Source organism: Paraphaeosphaeria sporulosa (assembly GCF_001642045.1).
Source record: "Paraphaeosphaeria sporulosa strain AP3s5-JAC2a unplaced genomic scaffold CC84scaffold_3, whole genome shotgun sequence".
Classification (NCBI taxonomy): domain Eukaryota; kingdom Fungi; phylum Ascomycota; class Dothideomycetes; order Pleosporales; family Didymosphaeriaceae; genus Paraphaeosphaeria; species Paraphaeosphaeria sporulosa.
This window is the reverse complement of record NW_017253362.1, coordinates 3,450,968-3,470,311: the sequence shown is the minus strand read 5'-3', so window position 1 is coordinate 3,470,311 and position 19,344 is coordinate 3,450,968. Positions and strand designations below refer to the sequence as shown.

General features: G+C 49.3%; 10 protein-coding genes across 10 annotated transcripts; 4 read left to right on the top strand and 6 right to left on the bottom strand.

The window, feature by feature from the left end:
- Positions 1-1,930: 1,930 nt before the first annotated feature.
- Positions 1,931-3,210, bottom strand: CC84DRAFT_1162926 (alpha/beta-hydrolase). The gene has a single exon (XM_018178127.1). The coding sequence runs from the start codon at positions 3,047-3,049 to the stop codon at positions 2,087-2,089; it is 963 nt and encodes a 320-aa protein (XP_018039527.1). The 5' UTR covers positions 3,050-3,210; the 3' UTR covers positions 1,931-2,086.
- Positions 3,211-6,299: 3,089 nt separating this feature from the next.
- CC84DRAFT_1162925 (uncharacterized protein) lies at positions 6,300-7,155 on the top strand. Its single transcript, XM_018178126.1, has one exon. The coding sequence runs from the start codon at positions 6,454-6,456 to the stop codon at positions 7,015-7,017; it is 564 nt and encodes a 187-aa protein (XP_018039526.1). The 5' UTR covers positions 6,300-6,453; the 3' UTR covers positions 7,018-7,155.
- A 988-nt stretch (positions 7,156-8,143) lies between these two features.
- CC84DRAFT_608525 (uncharacterized protein) lies at positions 8,144-8,941 on the bottom strand. The gene has a single exon (XM_018186867.1). It carries the CDS (start codon positions 8,712-8,714, stop codon positions 8,244-8,246), a length of 471 nt encoding a protein of 156 aa, XP_018039525.1. The 5' UTR covers positions 8,715-8,941; the 3' UTR covers positions 8,144-8,243.
- A 227-nt stretch (positions 8,942-9,168) lies between these two features.
- CC84DRAFT_1215591 (uncharacterized protein) lies at positions 9,169-10,718 on the bottom strand (the record flags this gene model as incomplete). The annotated part of the gene is made up of 4 exons (XM_018182731.1): positions 9,169-9,339; positions 9,393-9,890; positions 9,940-10,565; positions 10,625-10,718. The coding sequence occupies 4 exons, from the start codon at positions 10,716-10,718 to the stop codon at positions 9,169-9,171; spliced, it is 1,389 nt and encodes a 462-aa protein (XP_018039524.1).
- Positions 10,719-11,347: 629 nt separating this feature from the next.
- On the top strand, positions 11,348-12,797 carry CC84DRAFT_1085546 (amino acid transporter; the record flags this gene model as incomplete). Its single annotated transcript, XM_018174106.1, has 2 exons — positions 11,348-11,629; positions 11,676-12,797. The coding sequence occupies 2 exons, from the start codon at positions 11,348-11,350 to the stop codon at positions 12,795-12,797; spliced, it is 1,404 nt and encodes a 467-aa protein (XP_018039523.1).
- Positions 12,798-13,445: 648 nt separating this feature from the next.
- Positions 13,446-13,960, bottom strand: CC84DRAFT_1174507 (uncharacterized protein; the record flags this gene model as incomplete). Its single annotated transcript, XM_018180099.1, has 2 exons — positions 13,446-13,762; positions 13,798-13,960. 2 exons carry the CDS (start codon positions 13,958-13,960, stop codon positions 13,446-13,448), a joined length of 480 nt encoding a protein of 159 aa, XP_018039522.1.
- A 298-nt stretch (positions 13,961-14,258) lies between these two features.
- Positions 14,259-15,096, top strand: CC84DRAFT_608462 (uncharacterized protein). Its single transcript, XM_018186866.1, has one exon. The coding sequence runs from the start codon at positions 14,445-14,447 to the stop codon at positions 14,919-14,921; it is 477 nt and encodes a 158-aa protein (XP_018039521.1). The 5' UTR covers positions 14,259-14,444; the 3' UTR covers positions 14,922-15,096.
- CC84DRAFT_1086370 (uncharacterized protein) lies at positions 14,960-15,574 on the bottom strand (the record flags this gene model as incomplete). Its single annotated transcript, XM_018174157.1, has 2 exons — positions 14,960-15,215; positions 15,276-15,574. 2 exons carry the CDS (start codon positions 15,572-15,574, stop codon positions 14,960-14,962), a joined length of 555 nt encoding a protein of 184 aa, XP_018039520.1.
- A 339-nt stretch (positions 15,575-15,913) lies between these two features.
- CC84DRAFT_1241036 (uncharacterized protein) lies at positions 15,914-17,124 on the top strand (the record flags this gene model as incomplete). Its single annotated transcript, XM_018184040.1, has 5 exons — positions 15,914-16,381; positions 16,456-16,475; positions 16,532-16,636; positions 16,691-16,930; positions 16,981-17,124. Exons 1-5 carry the CDS (start codon positions 16,201-16,203, stop codon positions 17,122-17,124), a joined length of 690 nt encoding a protein of 229 aa, XP_018039519.1. The 5' UTR covers positions 15,914-16,200.
- Positions 17,125-17,583: 459 nt separating this feature from the next.
- Positions 17,584-19,335, bottom strand: CC84DRAFT_1215587 (FAD/NAD(P)-binding domain-containing protein; the record flags this gene model as incomplete). The annotated part of the gene is made up of 2 exons (XM_018182730.1): positions 17,584-18,170; positions 18,228-19,335. The coding sequence occupies 2 exons, from the start codon at positions 19,333-19,335 to the stop codon at positions 17,584-17,586; spliced, it is 1,695 nt and encodes a 564-aa protein (XP_018039518.1).
- Between the last annotated feature and the right edge of the window lie 9 nt (positions 19,336-19,344).

Here is a 19,344-nt window from a genome sequence, read left to right as displayed (position 1 = left end):
TTTAGTAGAGGAGAATAGGAAGCTATAGGTAGCTAATTACTATAAGAAATAAAGGTAGAATAGGTAATAATAGTATATTACTATAGGAGGTGCTCTATAGGCTAAGTAAGGGCGTGCTCTAGCTACTATAGCTCATCTAGCTCTTACTAAGAGTGCTGAGGGTAGACCTACTCTAGTACGCTAGCGCGCACCACCTACGTGTAGCAAGTACTATAAGTAAGAATATAAGTGAAATTAGTGTAGACAGCAATAAACTATCTCTATACAAAATTCCATACAAAAATACCCTATTGTTGTCGAGATATCAGTGCTGAGGTATCGCGCGTTCTGGTGGTGTGCGCCGATGAGTGGTGTGCGCCAATGAGTGGTGGAACACGTTAACGTATAATTATCGTGAATCTCTATCTTCTGTGTCAGAAGTTTCGCAGGACTTAAATTAAGCCACAAAGGCTAGCTGCGTGTGCTTCGGCATTCGGATAGTCTATATTATCGTAGATACCTAGACTGCGGGTTCAATACCAGTGATATGGCCGCATTTACCTTGCCTATCCGCTTATAGCGATTTGCACCCAATAACACGTTTGACACACTACTTAGATAGTCTATGTATCTTATAAAACTACAAAGTATATAGAATTGATATGGGCTTGGGTTACTTGCGGAAAAGTCAACAATACCTCGCCATCGGGATGTTAGTATACTAGGGAACAATCGTGTTGGCTCCATTTGTGGCCGTCTCGCCCACGTAGTCCAGTAGTGTATGCATCTATTCTCTTCTCCATTAACTAATAGGGAATCTTTAAAAGTATACCCCTTCCCCAAAAAGTCAATAAGACATTGTCTGCTAGAAAGTAGCAAAGAAACCGATGCAATGCCAGACTTAAAACTAGGCGAAGCAACCGTCCAGAAACCAACTTCATGTTTTACTTTATGGATCGAATACGCGCTCTTCAGTTGATCTGGTAGCATCGATTACCACATAATCGCGAGTCAGTCAGACTCCCTTGCAACCCACTGTGCCATGTGTTGCAGGAATTAAGTTATGAGTGAATGATGATGGAAATCTTTTGATTTTACACACTTATATACTGGTGAAATGAAAGTGTAGTGGGGGTAGTCATGAGCAAACGCGCAGGCAGGCGCGCTCCTTCCTTTCCAACCCGATTGTAAACGGGCAGCAACGTGGGCGCCTACCTGATGTAGCATTAGTAAAATCAATTATACTTTGCGTTGTTTCTCCAGTAGCTTCCACACTCAACTCGCTCGCTCTGTCCGTCGTACACCTTCACCGGTTTGTGGGGCAGCCTGACAGTTGAATCTAATTGCTCATCTGATTGCCTACCAGTCGTTTAAGTCCGTATAAATAGAAGCGCCCGCCGGTCATTGCGTCTGGACAGCTAATCTAGAACCATCTGTACTCTTTCGGCCATCGCTGATAGCTGCAACACATACTGTGGTTTTAATAATACTGAAGCTATTCGGATGACGAGAATACAAGTAAGCGGAAGGATTATCTCATGAATGCTCTTGGTGCGTCTAGGAGGGCATTTCTCTCACCTAGTAATGCCCTAATTATTAAGGGAATAATAGATTTAGAGTTGCAATAGACGGTACCGGTGAAATCGGAGCGTTTAGAGTCCGTTGAGACCAGATTGTCACTGGAAAATCCGTGTGTGGACATGGTTACTAGCCACAGGTAATGATTGTACTCTAAGTCAGCCGTTTCTTTGCTCGATGTAGAACATTGAAGCAGCCGTGGCATACCAACCGCTAAAGAATGCGCGGATAGTTAGCTTTAATAAGACGCGATAGATATATGGGTTATACATATCTATATTATTAAGGGATCTGACAAGGAACAATTAGCTGTATAATTTCAAGGTTGTGTGTTAGATGTTCAAACCCATAGATTTTGTTATCAACGTCAAGGGGGACGAATCTTGGCCTGTCATGATTGTCTATATAAGCTGATTGCTTACTATCAACGAGCTGCCTATTCGGATGATGTGCAGATGGACCTGAGGTGACAAACACCGAAAGCGGCCACAGACCATTTTGGATAAGTCGATTCACTCACCCTTATCGCTCAAATTCTTTGCTCTGCCGTCGCAATGCTCACAGTGTCCACGAACTGATTGATCTCCTCATTGAATCTCTCCGGCTCTTCCCAGAACAACCAATGGCCACCCTCAAAAACAGACCATCCAGGCTGATATCCACCACCTCTAGCTCTCCGTCCCTCCTCAACTCGTCTGACAGTCTCTTTCATCCCGTCCAGCGGGAAACAGCCCGTCCTTCTTCCGGCCATAACCAGTACAGGTACCTCTATCTGCTCGCAAGCCTCCCTATGATCGTACCTCGTGTGATCAGCTAAAAGTCTGGCTAACCATACAGGGTCGCATCTTCGACTTTGGCTTGTGAAGAACCGCTCATCCTCGCTCTTGCGCTCCTCGCTTGCATCATCGCCTGGCAGCGGGTCGTAACGATAGCCCAAACAGTCCGCCACTAGCCCTTTGAACGCACTCTCAGCATTTTGTATCCACGCCTTTTGTACGCCCAGCATTGATTTCTCGTCAAAGCATCCACGGTGGGCCTTGGACTCGTCCCAAGAACCAAAAGGGGAGCGGTCCTGCAGGGGTGCCTGGTCAACAAAGACCATACCTGCAAAGTCATCGTCGCTGAAAAGCTCCACATAAGTCCATAGAATCGCGGCGCCGATAGAGCAACCCACTGGAACTATCTTTACATCCGGAACGGCATTCCTCACATGCAAAATGAGTGCTTTCAGGTCTGCGGCTAGCCGGGCGACATGATATCCTCCTTTTGGACGGCCAGAGTTGCCGTGGCCACGAAGATCGACCCCGATCACCCAGGCTTGTTGAGAGAGCTGGCTGTAGTTGCGCTGAAAGTACAATGACGACCCCGAGAAACCATGTATAAGGAGCGTAAGGGTGCCGTAATTCCTCTCGAGAGGCAAATAATTAATTGGCTGGGAGCTCTGAAAAGCGATTTTACAGCCATCGTCCGTAGTGATGTAGGAATACTCCATTATATCTGTAGTCTCTACTAAGGCGGAGTGAAGACGAAGAGGGGCAGAACGCTAGACGAAGGTTAAAATTCGGCTGTGGCTGTTGTTAGGTCTAGCTGCAGGCAATAGTATTTGCTTCACGCTAGGATAGATAGTGAAAGGATGACTTAATGGCATTAAGTGAATAATACTTGACTTCCCTGAAGCCGGTGTGCGGCGCGGGGTATACGCAGCCAACTCGCTTGGCACGCTAGGACTCTATCAGGCCTTAGCGCCATATGCCACAACACCATAACGAACTTCGCGATCTGCTCGTTACAGTATAACTCCTATATATATAAAAAGCGTCCCTTAGCTACTACTTAATCTAATCTGTAAATATCTATATATTATATTACCACGTTATTAAGATATTCGCTCGTAGAGGTGCGTAAAGTTGGTGGGGTGACCGACTCGCTTATAAAACACGTTAAGATAACTTAATCATTGTCCGGCTTCCGGTTGCAGCGTTTCTTTTATTACGTTCGCAAATGGCCTTTGCAAATCTAGCGCGAATCTAGGAGCTAAACGATCCCACTACTTTTCTAATGTTAGCTTGTGTCATATGAAGAGCCCGTCAGCGGTTCAGGGACAGGTGCATTCACACCGAGATACACAAATGTTGGAATTGGGGACCGATTTTGAAAGCATTCTCACATATCTATATTACGTGTGAATTTGCCTTAATCAACTGATTTGTAGCGATGCAGAAAGGTTTCAGATCTGTGGAGGATTTTGGAACTCTCTCGTGACTGCCCTAAAGAGTGGAGGTCAGTTGTTCATGACTTTGGCGATCAGCGGGGCGGTATCTCATGATCAGGTAAATTACACAACGGATCAAGTATGGCCTTTGAGTCCCTCTGAGGTAGTCCCATTCCGGCCTGATACTTCTCTTGCCTTTACTTCATGTAACCGTAATTCCGCGCAATATTTTGCGCGACCTTCATGAAATCGGCGATATAATCAGGTAATACTTAACGAACTTCTAAAATACACTAGGACATGCTTTTTGGATTGATCCCTTCGTTGAAGGATAATAATCGATTCCCATTCTCGGCAAGCATAATAAGCTTAGTTATTCCCTATGTTATGAGATGCACGGTGTGCTGACACGACTTTGGAAATAAGATAAGTTGGAAGCTGCTTCGAAAGATACATGGAGTTTTCATTGGCATAGGACTGTCAAAGAAATGCGCGCTCTGCCGAGACAGTGCCCGGCGCGAAAGATGGAAGCAGCTAATATGAAGATCGCATACGAGTCTGGCCTCGTTACCAACCCAATTATTTTGCTTTTTAAGAGCTCGTCGCCAGATTCTATTCTTGCTGCGCTTGATTTGCTTAACAGAGTTGCTGAAAGGATAGCATACAATGGTGTACTACTACAAGATCGAGTTGCAAGCCTCCAGCAAGAGACCTTAAAAAAGACAGAGAGAGGAGATTATTGCTCAAAAATGAGATCAAGGAACAGATTAAGGGGAAATAACGTCAAGATGGGGCTTGATCAGGTGGCAGCCGCCAGGCCTCAGCGCGCTGTCCGCGGTGCATCCCGAACCTATTGAAAGCGTGCTACAGATAGTAGCTAATGCTCTATAGATCTTAATTCGGCGGGTGTGGGTTTTCAACTTCATGTTCTACTAAATGGTCCGGTAGAAGAGCGCGTACTGAGCGCCCCGTCACAACCATTCTGCTGCCAGCTGCCCTCCCTACCTGACGGGCCTTACGCCGGGCTTTTGGAACTCTGTCCAGGGATTCTTTGCATTATTGGCGATCTATGACTGCTATTTAGTGTCCAGCTGACCTTTTTTGCGGCCTGATTGTTCCGGGCTGGTTCCGGACGAAGTTCAGAATTGGATGGTTACTAACGGTATATAGTTACCTTTGCTTAACTCGGTATTATGTGAGGTAAAGAATGACTTAAATATTAGCGTAGGAGCGTCTGGTGCTAGTAATACATAGGTATTTCCTTCTTGTGGCTTTCATCGAGATTTCGAAGGTGCCTGCAAAGTGCAAATGAACGAGATATCTGGCAAGTAGTGCCAAGGTTGCTAGGGCTTAAGGGGCCAGTAGTTGTTGTAGTTCCTAATTAATGATCGACTGTATTTGCGTTAAATTTAGATCAGGCTTCAGTTCGTGCAATGATTAGGCATCAAAGGTTTGTGGCATGCTTGAATAACACAGACACAGTGCAAGCAATCCAGAAAACATGGAACCAGCGTACCCTACCGACGGGAGATTCAAGATCGCCACCTTACATTTAGTCACTGGTGATTAAGTCAAGTCGAGCGCAATAGGTGGCGGTGTTCGCATTAGACTCCAACGTTTGCACCGCCACATAAAGCGGGGTTTTCATAACGTTATATAGCGGTGCAAACGTTGTAGTCCAACGCGAACACCACCACATTTGAACAAGGGTGATCTGCCCTATAGAATACGATGAAATACATCATACAAATCTGTTCTTGACCACTCTTAAGAGAAATCCATGCTGGGTCGTTCATCATGAGCAGATGCCGTCGTGGTGTTTCGGTCTGAAGAAGATGTAGTCGTATCGAGAGAGCTGCTTGACCGGAAGTCGTCAGCGTAGTCTACTCGAAACGAGTGCTCATAGAACACCTCATTTCCATGTTTTAAAACATAACCCATGCTAATGTACATCCATTTGTAGCGGAACAACCATCGTAACGAAACATTCTATCGGTACTTGAACTTGGAAGCGAAACTGTTAGGCTGTGTAATTTTCCATCATGTTATCTAATGTTACGTACCCAAGCGCCGCCCCAAGCCATCGGGTCCGCCACCAACCAATCAGTTGCCGCATCCCCAGGCCACGAGCAATGCAGTTCCTACCTAGGTGTGAAACCATCTCTTAAGCGCTGACAGCAGTGGGTTGGATGACGTTTGCCGGCTAGCCGGTTGGTAGGAGCGTGCTTGATGGTGATTAGAAGGACGCCCGACCACGATGTTTGGACGCAGTGTAGAGCAGGGAAATTGCAGGATGAGAATGTACTCGTGATGCTGGGAAAAGTGGGATGGCGATATCGATATTGCCGCGATAGGGAACAGGCCGGTTTTGTGTGCCGGTTCGCTGCAAGCTATGGAAACGATCAACGCAAGGTAGCGGGTGCGTACGCGCGCATTGTGTGCGGCCCCGCGCTGACAGGTGCCTGGGATGGTGTCGCGCTGTTGCACAAAAGAGCATTCGACCCCCGGGTTGGAAACGTCAAGCGGATCTGGATCCACTCCAAACATATTCTTTCCCAACGTCTATTCGTTTTTCCAGGCTGTGCCTGTCTTCAACTTACCGGTGCTGTGCATCTTTACAACGACTAATAAGACAAACAACTAAATCCATCTTACGATCTTATCTATCGCCACCCATCGACAATATGCATGCCAGTCTCATCCTCCTCGTTGCGTCCCTTGCGACCTCCGCGGTTGCCGCGCCCGTCCCAGTTGTGGCCCCATTCGAAAGCCGGGAGTTGTTGATGGTTGGAGAAGTAGACGTCTTGAAGCGCGAGATTCTCGAGCGACTAGAGGCCATTGCTAAACGGGGCGCTCCTCAGGGCTACGAAGGAAATGTAGAGGTCTACGACGAGCGCGATGGTGGACGTCCTCCATTCGCTTCTTCAGGCAACGACAAGCTTGCAGGGGACCAGAACTATGAGCTATCGAACGACAACCGTAGCGACTATTCGCTTGAAGTCGGACCATCGCATAACAAGCGGGATGACGGACGTCCTGTGTTCGCACCGAAAGGAAACGACAAGCGTGATGGCGTACGCCCTGTATTTGCTCCCAAGCGCAACGATAAGCGGGACGGAGGGCGTCCTGTATTCGCACCTTCAGGCAACGATAAACGCGATGGTGGGCATCCTGTATTCGCTCCCAAAGGCAACGACAAGCGCGACTCTGGAGAGGACTTCGTCAGTTCCGATGCGTCTGACGAGTGAAAAAGCAAAGCGCAAAGCGGATTTGTTCGAAGAGCTGTGATTGTTTGTCTCCTTTACCGACCTTCTTGGTCCTTGATAGTGGAATGTGGAACGGAGCTAGGTCCGATACCTTGTGAAGTGCAATAAAGCTCGCTCGGCTACAATGTGTCATTAGTGAACTCACTGGGGCTCACCCGTGACGTCCCAAGTGATCTGATTGTGATCTGACTGGACAATTCGTGTAATAAGCCATCTCAGCGCCAATAGTTGCTGCGCTTTACACAGCATAGGTAGATTCGAGAGCTGTAACACAGATAACAACAACATCAATATATTTTGACATTTGTACCTTAGCATCGAGTGCGCTGTGTTGCATGGCCATGTACAGACCGCTTGACGGTCTCGCAGGTCGTCTATTAAGTTTTCACCATCATGAGCCAAATAGATCTGAACACGATTCTTGCGAAGATGGTAATTAGCTCGTTAATCATGTATTAACATTACACGCCTCCGCTGTTCATATGATATTCTTTTTCACTTCACAGGGTTCTAAATCCAACCTTGTGGCGGCTTTGGCGGGGGCTTCGGCTTCCGTGCGATTGGAGATAGTACATGCCCCGAGATTCGCCAGTTCTTCGTAGGAAGCATTCTCACGTTAAGTTCTTTTGCCTTAGCTCGAGGCGTACCTTGCCCGTCTAAAGTCGTGATCTTCCGCTGCATCTCGTCAGGCAGTCCATAAAGAAGTGTCGCGATGGCCGAATTCTTCCAGACACCAACGCGGTCGTTCTCCATCGAAGTGCGTATAACAGTGCCTGCAAGGAAATTTAAAGCCAAGACCAATAGTGCGAGGGGTAGAGAAAGCCACACCCAGCGAACTCCAATATACGTTTCCGTACTGAAAGACTTGCCTATGGCCGCATCGTCGCTCGACCGCCGGATAGTATTCGTCATGACTGTCGCAAGTCTCTCCATATGATGTGTTATGTTGTTTGGTGCAGTCCATGGATTTATCGGGTATTCCCGTACGTATGGAACTTCTTGGTGACGAGGCTGACGGAATAGCGGATCTCTCACCAGAATGACGAGCGGCTGCATTGCTCGTCCCAGAACAGAGAATGCACGAACGGAAGCGAAAGCGGACATCGTTGCAGTCAAGTCAATCATAATTGTTAGAGATCTATTTGATTTACCTAACGCCAGTCCAACTTTATATTTGACATGGGAACGCATGTGCATGTCAAGGAAAACTACACATAACCGAACTTGGAAGACTCTGAAGCAAGGCTAGGACTTGATAGGATAGAAGATGCTCTCGATGTTCGCACTGGTAAATCACGCACTTGCCGTTCCTTAGGTCGGTCAGCTCGTCTAGATATCAAATCCTCTTGCGCTCTGTAATCCCTCTGCTGTCTGTCTCTTATTTGACTGATGATGCGAAGACAGGCTTGAAGCTCAGTTCTTTCCTCCGGTGTTTGCCCATCAAGACTAAGCCACTTTACGCCCTTGAAAGTTTCGACATGGTCTAGCTCAGGATGCCGGGGCTGACCGAACAGTGCGATGTTCCACGACGACACGTTGGTGCTATCCTCAGCCGAAAGCTGAGTTATAGTGAACTTTTCCCGCTTCGGAGGGTTGCATTCGAGAACTGTCCTTCGACATTCCGCTTGCTTTACCTCTTTCTGGGAGCCGCAGTCGCAGGAAGGGAAATGCATCTCCATATCTGGAGCAACTGCGACCTGTGTAAATTTGTGTTTTTCTCAATCCTCAGAAGGGTGCATTTGGGAGGGATAACTTACGCTTAAGCACTAGAGTTGTGGGTTTTTTGTTGATTTCCGTGAACACAACTAGCAGAGGCAGCGTAGGCCGTTGCAAAGCTACTGCGTTTCCCGCACCAGTTGCAGGCATTAACGTTCGAGGGCGAGGCCGAAGCGTCGATGCCATAGTGTTATTACTGTGGATAGAATCGGCTCTACTCTGTCTAGGATAAGCACCGAGGAGCGAGGGTGGTTGAAATTCCTTTCCAACATTTATGAGCGACTTTGCCTGCCATATTTGGACGCGGCCGACTCCTTGAATCTTTTCTGTTCTGGTCCAAGAGTTTGATCGGTGCAAAGCCCAGCGTTGGTTTGACCTACAATGATAAGACACAGATTTGGGTAGCATACGTGAGACTCACTTGTCCAGTACAACCTTGTATCCGAGCAGTGCCTGTTGGAACTTGTGAAGATCATCATCCACCTTGAATTGATATGTATATCCACTGCTTGCGCCAGGGAAACATAATTCTATTATCTTGTCATACGGTACTCTTGGTCGGCCGGGCAAAGCATATCTTGGTATGACCTGCACGAGTCAAGTTATTGAGTGAATAGGATGTATTGCGAGGGTGTTCTCACCTGCACTTGGTGCATGTTAACGACCTTGCTATCTTCGTTTGGCGTGTGTGTGTTCCCTCCATTCAGGCGCGATGTGACCGTCACGAGCCGAAGCTCGTTGCGCGGCCTCCGAAATACTATCAGCTCTTTTTGTTGTTGGCCATGGTCGCTCAAAGATACCTCAAAGATCTTCTCTTCCGATTGACTTTCGTCTGCCTCAGTAACGGATATGGCACCTGTCTCTTCTTGCGGTATCCAGATACGGAAGGATTCTAAGTCTAGACTAGCAATATTTGCCTCTTCGGCAACGATCTCCTGCTCATACTTTGCATATTCCACCTTGATCTGTTCTTGCATACTCTCCAGGCACCATCTCCAGAGGGATTCGGGACCCGCTTCCCTTAATGTAGCGCTCTCAACCATTCGATCAAAGATCCAGCGAGCTTTGATGAGATTGTTCAGTTGTTGAACCGTCGGGTGCCAAATTCCAAGGCCGTTGCCCTTGAACTTGATCGTGCTCTATGTACACTCAGTATCTAGCCATATCTATAGATGATGTGCAACAGACCTGCTCCAGTGAAACTGCAAGGGCATCCAGTCCTTCTCGCAAGGGAAATCGAGTGGGATCCACATATGTGTCGGGCTTGCTCATTTCAAGCGCCACTATGTATTGATCATGGAGTGCTGGCATAACGGGATGTAAACGATCTTTCCTCGGCCCTCCAGATAATGAAGCTAAAATTTCTCGCAGAACAAGAAGTGGTAGTCGCTCAATTTGTAGTTGTATATCCTTGATGGCGCTTGCTGTTGCGGCTTGAACGGACACGGACAGAGTCTGCATAAACACACTGATCTTGGTGCAATGCAATTGAATCCGTCCCCTCAGCTTGTCAGCTCTTTCGATACCCCCAAATAAATGCCATTTTGCATTATCCCACGCGTTGGCTTTCTTAGTTAAATATTTCCCGTTCTCTTCGAGAAGGTCCTGGCATTCGTGAACTGTCTCGAGAAAGCCCCCGACTATCTCCGCTTGCTCGTGCTTCTCCTTCAACGTCTTCAGCTCCCACGAGTGGTAGTCGACAATGGATAACTGTATTTCGCGGACGCGGGCGTATTCAGCAAAGGCTTTCCCAAGCGTTTCCAACAGCCCCTCAAGGCCGGCTACATCGCGACCAAACTGGGAGTAAAGTATATCTGCAGCATTGCTCTTATTAGTGGAACATGTTGTTGAATCTGGCAGACAGTGCACGAACCTGCACGATTCAGCCTGGTGAACCAGATTTCTTTGATATCCTTTGCAATTTGACCAGCCTTAATGATGTCGGCGAAGCTGAACCCGAACGACATCGGACTGTTCGATACGTGTGGGTCGATGATTGAATTCTAACATTCACATAGGTACTGCACGAAAGAGAGATGATCCCTCCTAGCTTGCAGTATATGTAGAATATCTGCCTAGTTCAGCCAGAGAGCGTTTAGCGGAGTCGAGAGTTCAACGCTGCGCCACTGCATGTGATGGAAGGGCTCGTATCGCCTCATTTTGGAGACTTGATTGGCACGCGATCAACTACCGCGCACCGTCATTGGTAACTCCAAGAAATGCGACGCAGCCACCAATAATATTTAGCCACACAAGGCGTAAGGCAAATACGACAGCAGGCGAGTTTTAAGGCCACGGAGCCTCGATTATGCCGGATGCATAGCCTACTGTGTACGTTTTGGGCTGACCGGTTTGACGCCACACATGGAGGCAGTGAGCGATAGCAGCTCTTATCTCCTCCTGATTTTCCCCGCCCTATGTATGAAAAGTCACAGTACCCCATCACCATCCTCGCGAGAAAGGTAATTCGCATCCCCCGAAAGCCACCCTGATCAACGACATGGAGGAAGTGCATCCCATACCGGTGATGGCCAGCCCTGCGCCCGGGAATTTTGATGAGGAAGACCTGGTCCATGTCGACTTTAATCATGAGCGGATGCGTAAAGAATATACACCAAGTCGACAGGAAAAGCTGCGCTCGTTCACTGTAATGTGTCTCATCTTCAATCGCAGTATCGGCTCTGGTATATTCGTTACCCCCGCGAAAATTCTTAGAGCGACTCAAAGCGTTGGCATTAACATTATCTTTTGGGCCGTTGGAGGTTTCATTACTATATGTGGAATACTCGTATGGCTAGAGTTCGGACTTTCAATTCCTCGGGAACATGTGGATGGTAAAGATCGCGCTGTTCCCCGTAGCGGTGGGGAAAAGAACTATGTACGCACCCTCAATGGCTTGATTTGTGGGAAACTAACTTTGGCAGCTAGAATGGGTTCTTAGGAAACCGAAATTTCTGGCGACTTGCATGTACGGTATCGCCTTCGTCATCCTTGGTAACCTCTCTGGGAACGCCGTTGCCTTTGGAAGATACGTCCTGTTGGCAGCTGGGCATGAAGACCCAGGGAAAGGACCGGTCATTGGCATTGCTATCGGCGCCTTGACAGTTGTAGCACTTCTCCATGCAATATCCAGAAGAGGCGGTATCGTGGTGAACAACTGCTTTGCCGTTCTCAAGATTGGCATCCTTTTGACCATCATCATCCTCGGATTCACCGTGCAAGGCGGTAAAAACTTCAACTCAGAAGGAGCCAGGTCACATGGCTCCACCTTCAAGCCAGGAGACACCTTTTCCGATCCAAGTCGGGCATTAGCCAGTTACACTACCACGTTTCTGTACGTCTTGTACACCTACTCAGGGTTTGAGCAGCCATTCTACGTACTCAGCGAAGTGCACAGGCCGAGGAAATACTTCGCCCGAGCTGTCGTCTCTGCCTTGGCCATACTTACGCTGCTCTTTGTCCTGGTCAACATCGCCTATATGTGCGTGATTCCCCTTGACTTCATTCTGGATCCGAAAAACGCAAGCACGGATATCACAAGCATGTTCTTTGAGTTGGTATTTGGCAACGATACTGCCAAGCGCATCATGCAGGCCTTGGTTGCGTTCTCGATTCTGGGGAACTTAATTGTGATGACTTTTACCGCGACCCGTGTCAAGCAAGAGATCGCAAAGGAAGGTATACTCCCGAAGAGTCTCTGGTTAGCCACCTCAAGGACAACACCAACCGCGAAATTACTCAACAGGATCACCAAGAACGAAGTAAATGGTGGTGGGGCCACTGACGGTGACGAGCATCTGGAACAGTCGCCAATGGCTGCCCTTGGTTTGCATTGGGTATCTTCTGTTTTTCTACTTGCAGTAACATCGGCATTGAAAGTGGACGATTCATACAACTTTCTGGTCTCCTTGTACGCCTATGTTCTTATCTCTCTCATGGGATTCTGCACCAGTCTCGGGCTCCTATATTCTAAATACATTCGAAAGGATTTCCTATCGCAACAGCCTCCATTGGGTGGTCCGGCAGCGGCCATGATCTACTGGTAAGCTTTATTCGTTTCGAAGTCCCTCAATCATTCCCTTTGCTAATGAAGTACAAGTGTATGCAATGCCTTCTTCCTCATAACAGCATTCCTCAATCCACCCGGCAACCAGGCAAGAACGGTCTCTGTCATGCCCAACTACGTGGTGCCCAGCATCGGTCTCTCCACAATATTGTGGGGCGTCATTTGGTGGCTAGGTCTTCAATTTGTGATGAAACGGCGAGGCCAGCGTCTAGTTGTAACACGGACACCGTATTGCGAGAAGGGCGACGAGAAAGGAGAGTGGGTCCTGAAGTATGAGATCATCGACCATGTTTGGAGGGCGAACAGTGAGACCGGAAGTGTGAGAATGATGCAAAGACTTGGAGAGTAGGTCGCATGTCGCTTGGGTGGTTAGTGGGGTTGCTATGCTTTTTTGGACTTTGATTCCCGAGTTCGCATCATGGAACCTTTTCCACCCGTCATTCTACCTAAATTGTCATTAGACTAGTCCCACATGCAGGATCACACGGACGCCCACATCGATAGGGCCAAGTGTATTCACCATTATCTTCTAGCTCTGTTGTAGGCAGGCCTATAAAATCGACTCGACTTCGAGAGCCGGCAAGTCATCGCCATTAAGGGATTTAGTGGTCCATCGCAATTCCGCAGGCTATGTGCAGACCTCATACACCGGGTCACACGGCCATTTCTGACCCATCTCTGGCAGTGTCTGTGCAGTAGGCGCCGTACCATGCTCCCTCAATTCCCAAATCCATCGTCTCCCCTCGATTTCTTTGACCACAAAGTACCCAGCATTTGGATAGTTGTTTGCCACCGTCTGGTTTCTGAGGACGCCGCCGTTGAAACCCTGAGTGGTGACAACTCCGCCCCTCCCCTTAGGGTCCCAAGTGTCCGGTGATGCAACGTAGTAGTCGCGCCACTGCTGCCAACCGGTCCCGTAATTCTTACCAATGGCGCTGCTGAACCCTTTATAGATTTGCAAGAAGCCATCATAGTTGTACCTCGTGTTGTTCCAGCCGAATCGTCCGTCGGGATGGATCGCGTTGGTGAAGCCTTCAATCCAGTCGGTGTCGTCGGCACTCTCCGTTCGCGGGTATGGATAAAAAGCTTAGGTGCACGATCAGCGACTGCAGTTGCAGCGATGATGGACCTTAGGATACGCATCTAGTACTTGACACTCAACCCAAGCTGCAAGCTGAACGTGACGTGGCTCTGTCACGTTATCTGCGTGTTTGCAAGCAATGTCAGGATTGATGTGGAGACGAGCAGCAGCAGCCTGGCTGGGAAACGGCGACGGTGGTACACCAGGCCTGTATGGAGTGTTTGTGGCGGACGCGGCTGCAAGGCCACTAGTAGCATCTAAACGATACGTTAGCCTCTTTACTTCGCGGTAGTTTTTCAGTTGGAGATTCTAACTAAGAATGGTAGTCCAACGCATGTTGCCGAATCTAGTTCGCAAGGGACTGACGAAGTAGTTGCACTGCGCAAGTGTCCTAGAAAAGTGAGGTGTAAGAGCGATTGAGCGAATTTACAGGGCAGGAACTATTGACAGCTAGTGAGCACCTTCCGTTTGCCAGCGAGAATCCCATGCTGTCATATTATATCCCAAGCGGCATTCCGTACGAGACGAGCACGTCCAGCCGTTCGCATGGGTGTGGCCCACAATTCAAAGATACAGTATACCTCAGCCGTGCGAGAGAACTGTTGTCGGAAATTTGGCTTGTTGGTTCGCGTACTTGTTCACACTAGTGGCATCATGCTAGAGTGGTCTTCTCCTAGTGCGCGCTACTTCTATGGGACATTAGCGTGGCATATACCTAAACCAGCCCGAAAAGTTGGCGACCGTCGGAGTGTCCGACAAGAAATCCCAATGCCGACGTACGAGCATGAGTCAGGACGTCAAATACTTTTGCGAGATGACGTAGGGTACATGTGCACGCAGGCTGAGTTGACAAGAGTTCGTGTACTAGTATCAACTATGTTACCCTACCCTGCACACAACCTCGACGCTTCTTTCCGACCCAAATCTAGGAGACGCATGACCACGGCCATCTTGCAACAGCGTCCAGATTCGCAATGGGGTGATTGCAGAGCTTGCTCTGACCGTCATGGGCACTTGGTCTAACCGTATGTAGGACGTGACCGTGCGATCTTGTCCAAGGACTAGAGCCCGACGAGCTCGTCTTGTCGACAGGCGCCTTTGTGGAGAATACTATGCGCGGGTGGAATGTTGTCCTTCATCCTAATTTGCAGTGCAGTAGTCGTGCTGCCGCTTGGGTAGCGCGTGATATGACCTTTCTTGCTCACGGCCGCAATGTCAGCCGCGATGATCAATCCGTACTTTCCGCCGCGGATAGTAGCCTTCTCGTCAGAGTCGGGTAACGTGACTACCGCAAGGCCTGAAGTAAATGCCACATATCTAGCAACGCATCAGCGGCTACCACGACGCCAGGCTTCAAAGAAGGATCACGTGACTTACTGAACAGCTGGAGCATTGTGGAGACCGCCGTCGAACTTGGGAGGCAGGATGGTGAGAGTGAGGTTGGTGGTATCGCCTAGCTGCTGCGCCTTGGTCCCTGCAGTCCCGGGGTCCGTCGAAGTATCGAAGGGCCGGGTGATCTGCCAGCACTCAATGGTTGATCTTCCGCCGGCTGCGCCAATGGCAGTAATGTTCAAGTGCGTCGTGTTTTGCGCAACCGCGGCCAGGGACATGAATTGGAAGAGGACCGCGACAACCCAAAAGAGGGGTGCAGGCTTTGTGCGAGCGCCGGCGACCATGTTGGCTATGACTGCAACTGTGCGACAAAGCTCCGGGTGAGGGTTGCTGACCAGGCTGGAGGTGACGGCACTTGGGGTCGATTTAAGGTACAAGCTTTCATTGGCGAAAGGGAAGGCCCGCTGACAGGTGCTTGGGTGGCGCCTGCCGGGATGCGTACCCCGCACGCATACGAGGAAAGAACGAGGAATGCGTTCGTCGGCATTCACCTCCATTCGTGTTGGCCTCAGCTGCCAACGCAGCCCACTGCAGCATCTTCCAAATTTGGCAACATCTCCAGGAGCACAAGAACGCACCACTCGTATCCTCGCCTTCTCTTATGAACACGATATCGCTATCGCCTGGACAGGCATTCTTGACCCCTGTGGCACATTCCCGTCATCCAGCTCTCCCTCTATGGTGCATACACTGTGTCTGTCTGACCGTGGTCCTCCAGTCGTCCGCCCAATCTAGCCCAGTCCATTATGTCTAGCAAGAGGCACTCGAGTTACACCGCAGCGATCTTCGAAACCGGTCAGCTTTGAATGAACAGCTGCCCCAAGATGCCGCCAGATATAAGCATTTCTTGGTAGCTTGCGCATGTCCGCCCGTCATCTTCTCCACTTCACGACTCAAATGGTAGGAAGTCATGGCTGTCACGCCAGCCGCCACGCCTCCTCACGGGCTAGAATCTGATTTTGTTCATCCTCCTTCCGAAGCCCAGACTGTATACATTGTCATGAGCGTATGTCTCGGCTTGGTCACGCTACTGGTAGCCATCCGCATCTACACTCGGGCTCGAATCACAAAGTCGCTGTGGTGGGATGACTGTGGGTTGCTCACGCTGCTTTGTCGTTTTCTTTCCCGCATATTAATCTTCTCGTTTTGACTGACTTTGCTCTAGGGATGAGTCTGCTGGCTTGGGTAAGCAGACGAGAAATCTGTGATGTCTACGAAGTCGCCAGAAGTAACCTTGTTAGGTGTTCTTCATTGCACTACTGCGAGTCACCTTCGGAGCTGTCGAGAATGGCGGAGGCGTCGACATCTGGAATCTGCCAAAATCGAAGTACATGCACTTCATCAAGGTACAACCCGCAGGGTATTCACGGAGACAAGATCTTGCTGACCTGCGTCGGTAGTATTGGAATCTTATAATGATCATGGCCCGCGTCGATATTACTCTGGCCAAAGTCGCTATTCTTTTACTCTATCTACGCATCTTTGTGCCTCACCAGACCGGATCTCGGCAGATGTGGTTTTGGATTTGGTTCATGGTAGTTTTCAACGTTGTATACTGCCTGGTGCTCATTCTGCTCATCCAGCTACAATGCGTCGGGCACAAGACTCCGCAAGCAAACGGCAGCTGCCTTGATCAGCACGTATGTCTACATGGATCTGTCTCGAGACACTGCTTACCATTCCCCTTTAGCTTCTTCTTATCACGGCTTCCGTCATCAACGTGATTACCGAAGTTGCAATTCTCGTAGTTGCTGTAGTCGCAGTCTGGGGACTCCGAATGCCAATCGGCAAAAAGGTAGCCTGCGTTGCTGTTTTAAGCTTTGGGTCAGCGTAAGTATGCTCACAATAGTAGTGCAGAGATGGCATAAAGCTGACCGATAAGTGGCATCGCATTCAGTCTGGCTCGACTGATCTGGCAATCTCTCACCAAGAATACCAATCCGACCATGTACAACATGACAGTCATCATGCTGGCGTAAGTGCTCCGACAGCTTCTGCCCGTAAACATTGGCTGACTTCCTACAAGTACTGCCGAGACAACTGTCGCCATCATGGCGGGGTGCATGCCGCTCCTCTCTTCCTTCTACAAGTTCCACTTCCAACGGCATATCAGGACAATCACCTCGAACAAGAGCATTTCGCGAGATTCGGGAGCCCACAAACCGGGCAGAAAGCCGCACCATCCGCTGAGTATATCAACCACCGAGCTGGTATCGAGAGACATTGCGCTGGAAGAGCTAAGAACGCAGAAATCACGCGTTGGTCCATAATTTTATACCCTTATCTTGATGTCCTAGTTCACTTCAATACCAAATAAGCTGTCGAATCGATTCCGTCTTCCAGCCGCATACTCAGTCACCTTCTCGTCTCCACTGCCCTCACTCGAGCTGCTGCTACCCTGTATGCTGTTTTGTTGATATAACTTTCCGATAAAATCTTGAATGTTCCAAGCGATTCTCTCCGCCCCAACTCGGGCGCCCACAAGATTTGGCGCACCCGGACCAAGTCGGAGCCCTGCCAAACGGCCAGTAACGAAAAGTGGAACATCATCAGCCCACATAAGGTCGTCGTTGAGACATGGTAGGCCACCAACGTATTCAATTGGATATTCCTTTCGTATAGTGTCGAGAACGGGAAGATGCTCGATATCTGACTGTATACCGGTTGCAAAGACGACATGGTCGATTGGTGGTAGTGAAAGCGTGGGGGCTGTGGTAGTTGATGTCCACTGGAGCAGATTTGGGTTCCAGGCAAGCGACTGCAACGTTGTATGGGTATGGAGCGAGATCTTGCCGCTTGCTACGTGAGCATCGAGGACCTTGCGGTATCGCGGGGTTATGCTGCCACCGTTTCGAGCTTCCGCAATCATCCGAAACCGTTCTATTGCGCATTAGCCTTTGCACAAGTCCCAGCGTATATGCTTCATGGTGCTCTCACCCTCGTCGGTGTCTGCTGACCAGAAAGCTGCCTGGTTGAAGTTCCGGAATTTCCCGACCCACTGTAGCTCCACATCAAAGTACTTCACTTTCACATTCCCACGCATGAGTAACCAGACTTTATTCACTCCCTTTTGGATAGCGAGGTCTGCAAGCTGAATACTCGTCAGTCCGCCACCGACAATCAAAACATTGGTGGACAGGCGTTGAGCGACTCTTGCTGCCACATGTGCCGGGGGATACTGTTTGATCTGCATGGCATGAGAATACCCTTTGTGTGGTATGTTTGGCGTGATTCCAGTTATTGGCGGTATAACAGGCGCGTTCCCAGGTCCAACAGCCAAAACCACAATGCGCGCGTAGCGCACACACTTGTCCGTAGTGACGCGAAATAACTGCTGGTCATCGTTCAATTCATCGTCTGAAATGAAGCTATCGTGCGCCCCGTCTTCCCATGCCGATGCGTTCCTGAACTGAACATCGACGACTTTCTCATGCTGGATTAGATTACGTCCGAGGCTGTACCGAGACGAGACCTCGTCGCAATGAGCGCGAAACAGCGTGCTCGAGGGCGTAAAGTAATCTTTGCGATCTCTCTCATCGACGTCGGGGCCACTCTGGGAAATCCTTCCCCGGCTCATCTTTTTCTTCTTCCGATGCTTGCTGACTTCCTTCCCAGCGCATCCAGGTAGAGGCTGCAGCTCCTTTTCCCTGTTGTGTTCGTAGGTGTAACCTAAAAGCGCGTCCCGGTCGGCTGGATCGATGTGGAAAAACATCGGACTTCGAAGGTATTCTATACCAAACGTCTTGAAGAGTCGATTCCATTTGCTCATCCAGGATGGACCGTCCGCGTCCAGGACAAGCATGTCGAGCTTCTTATCGGGCTGGTGGCCACAGGCTGACTGAACATATGAGGGGGGCAACTCAAGAGAGTCTGTATTGGTGCGGTAGTTCTTGATGTTCATCTTGTGGCCATGCTTGCGGATCCAGTGATAACGCTGATGCTCGTCGTCGGTGAATGTTGCTGATGGCGTGTGCTCACGGAGTCTCGCCGCAACTGCAAGGCCACAAGGACCTGCACCGATAATGAGGACGTCGTAAATGTGCATTGGCGTGTG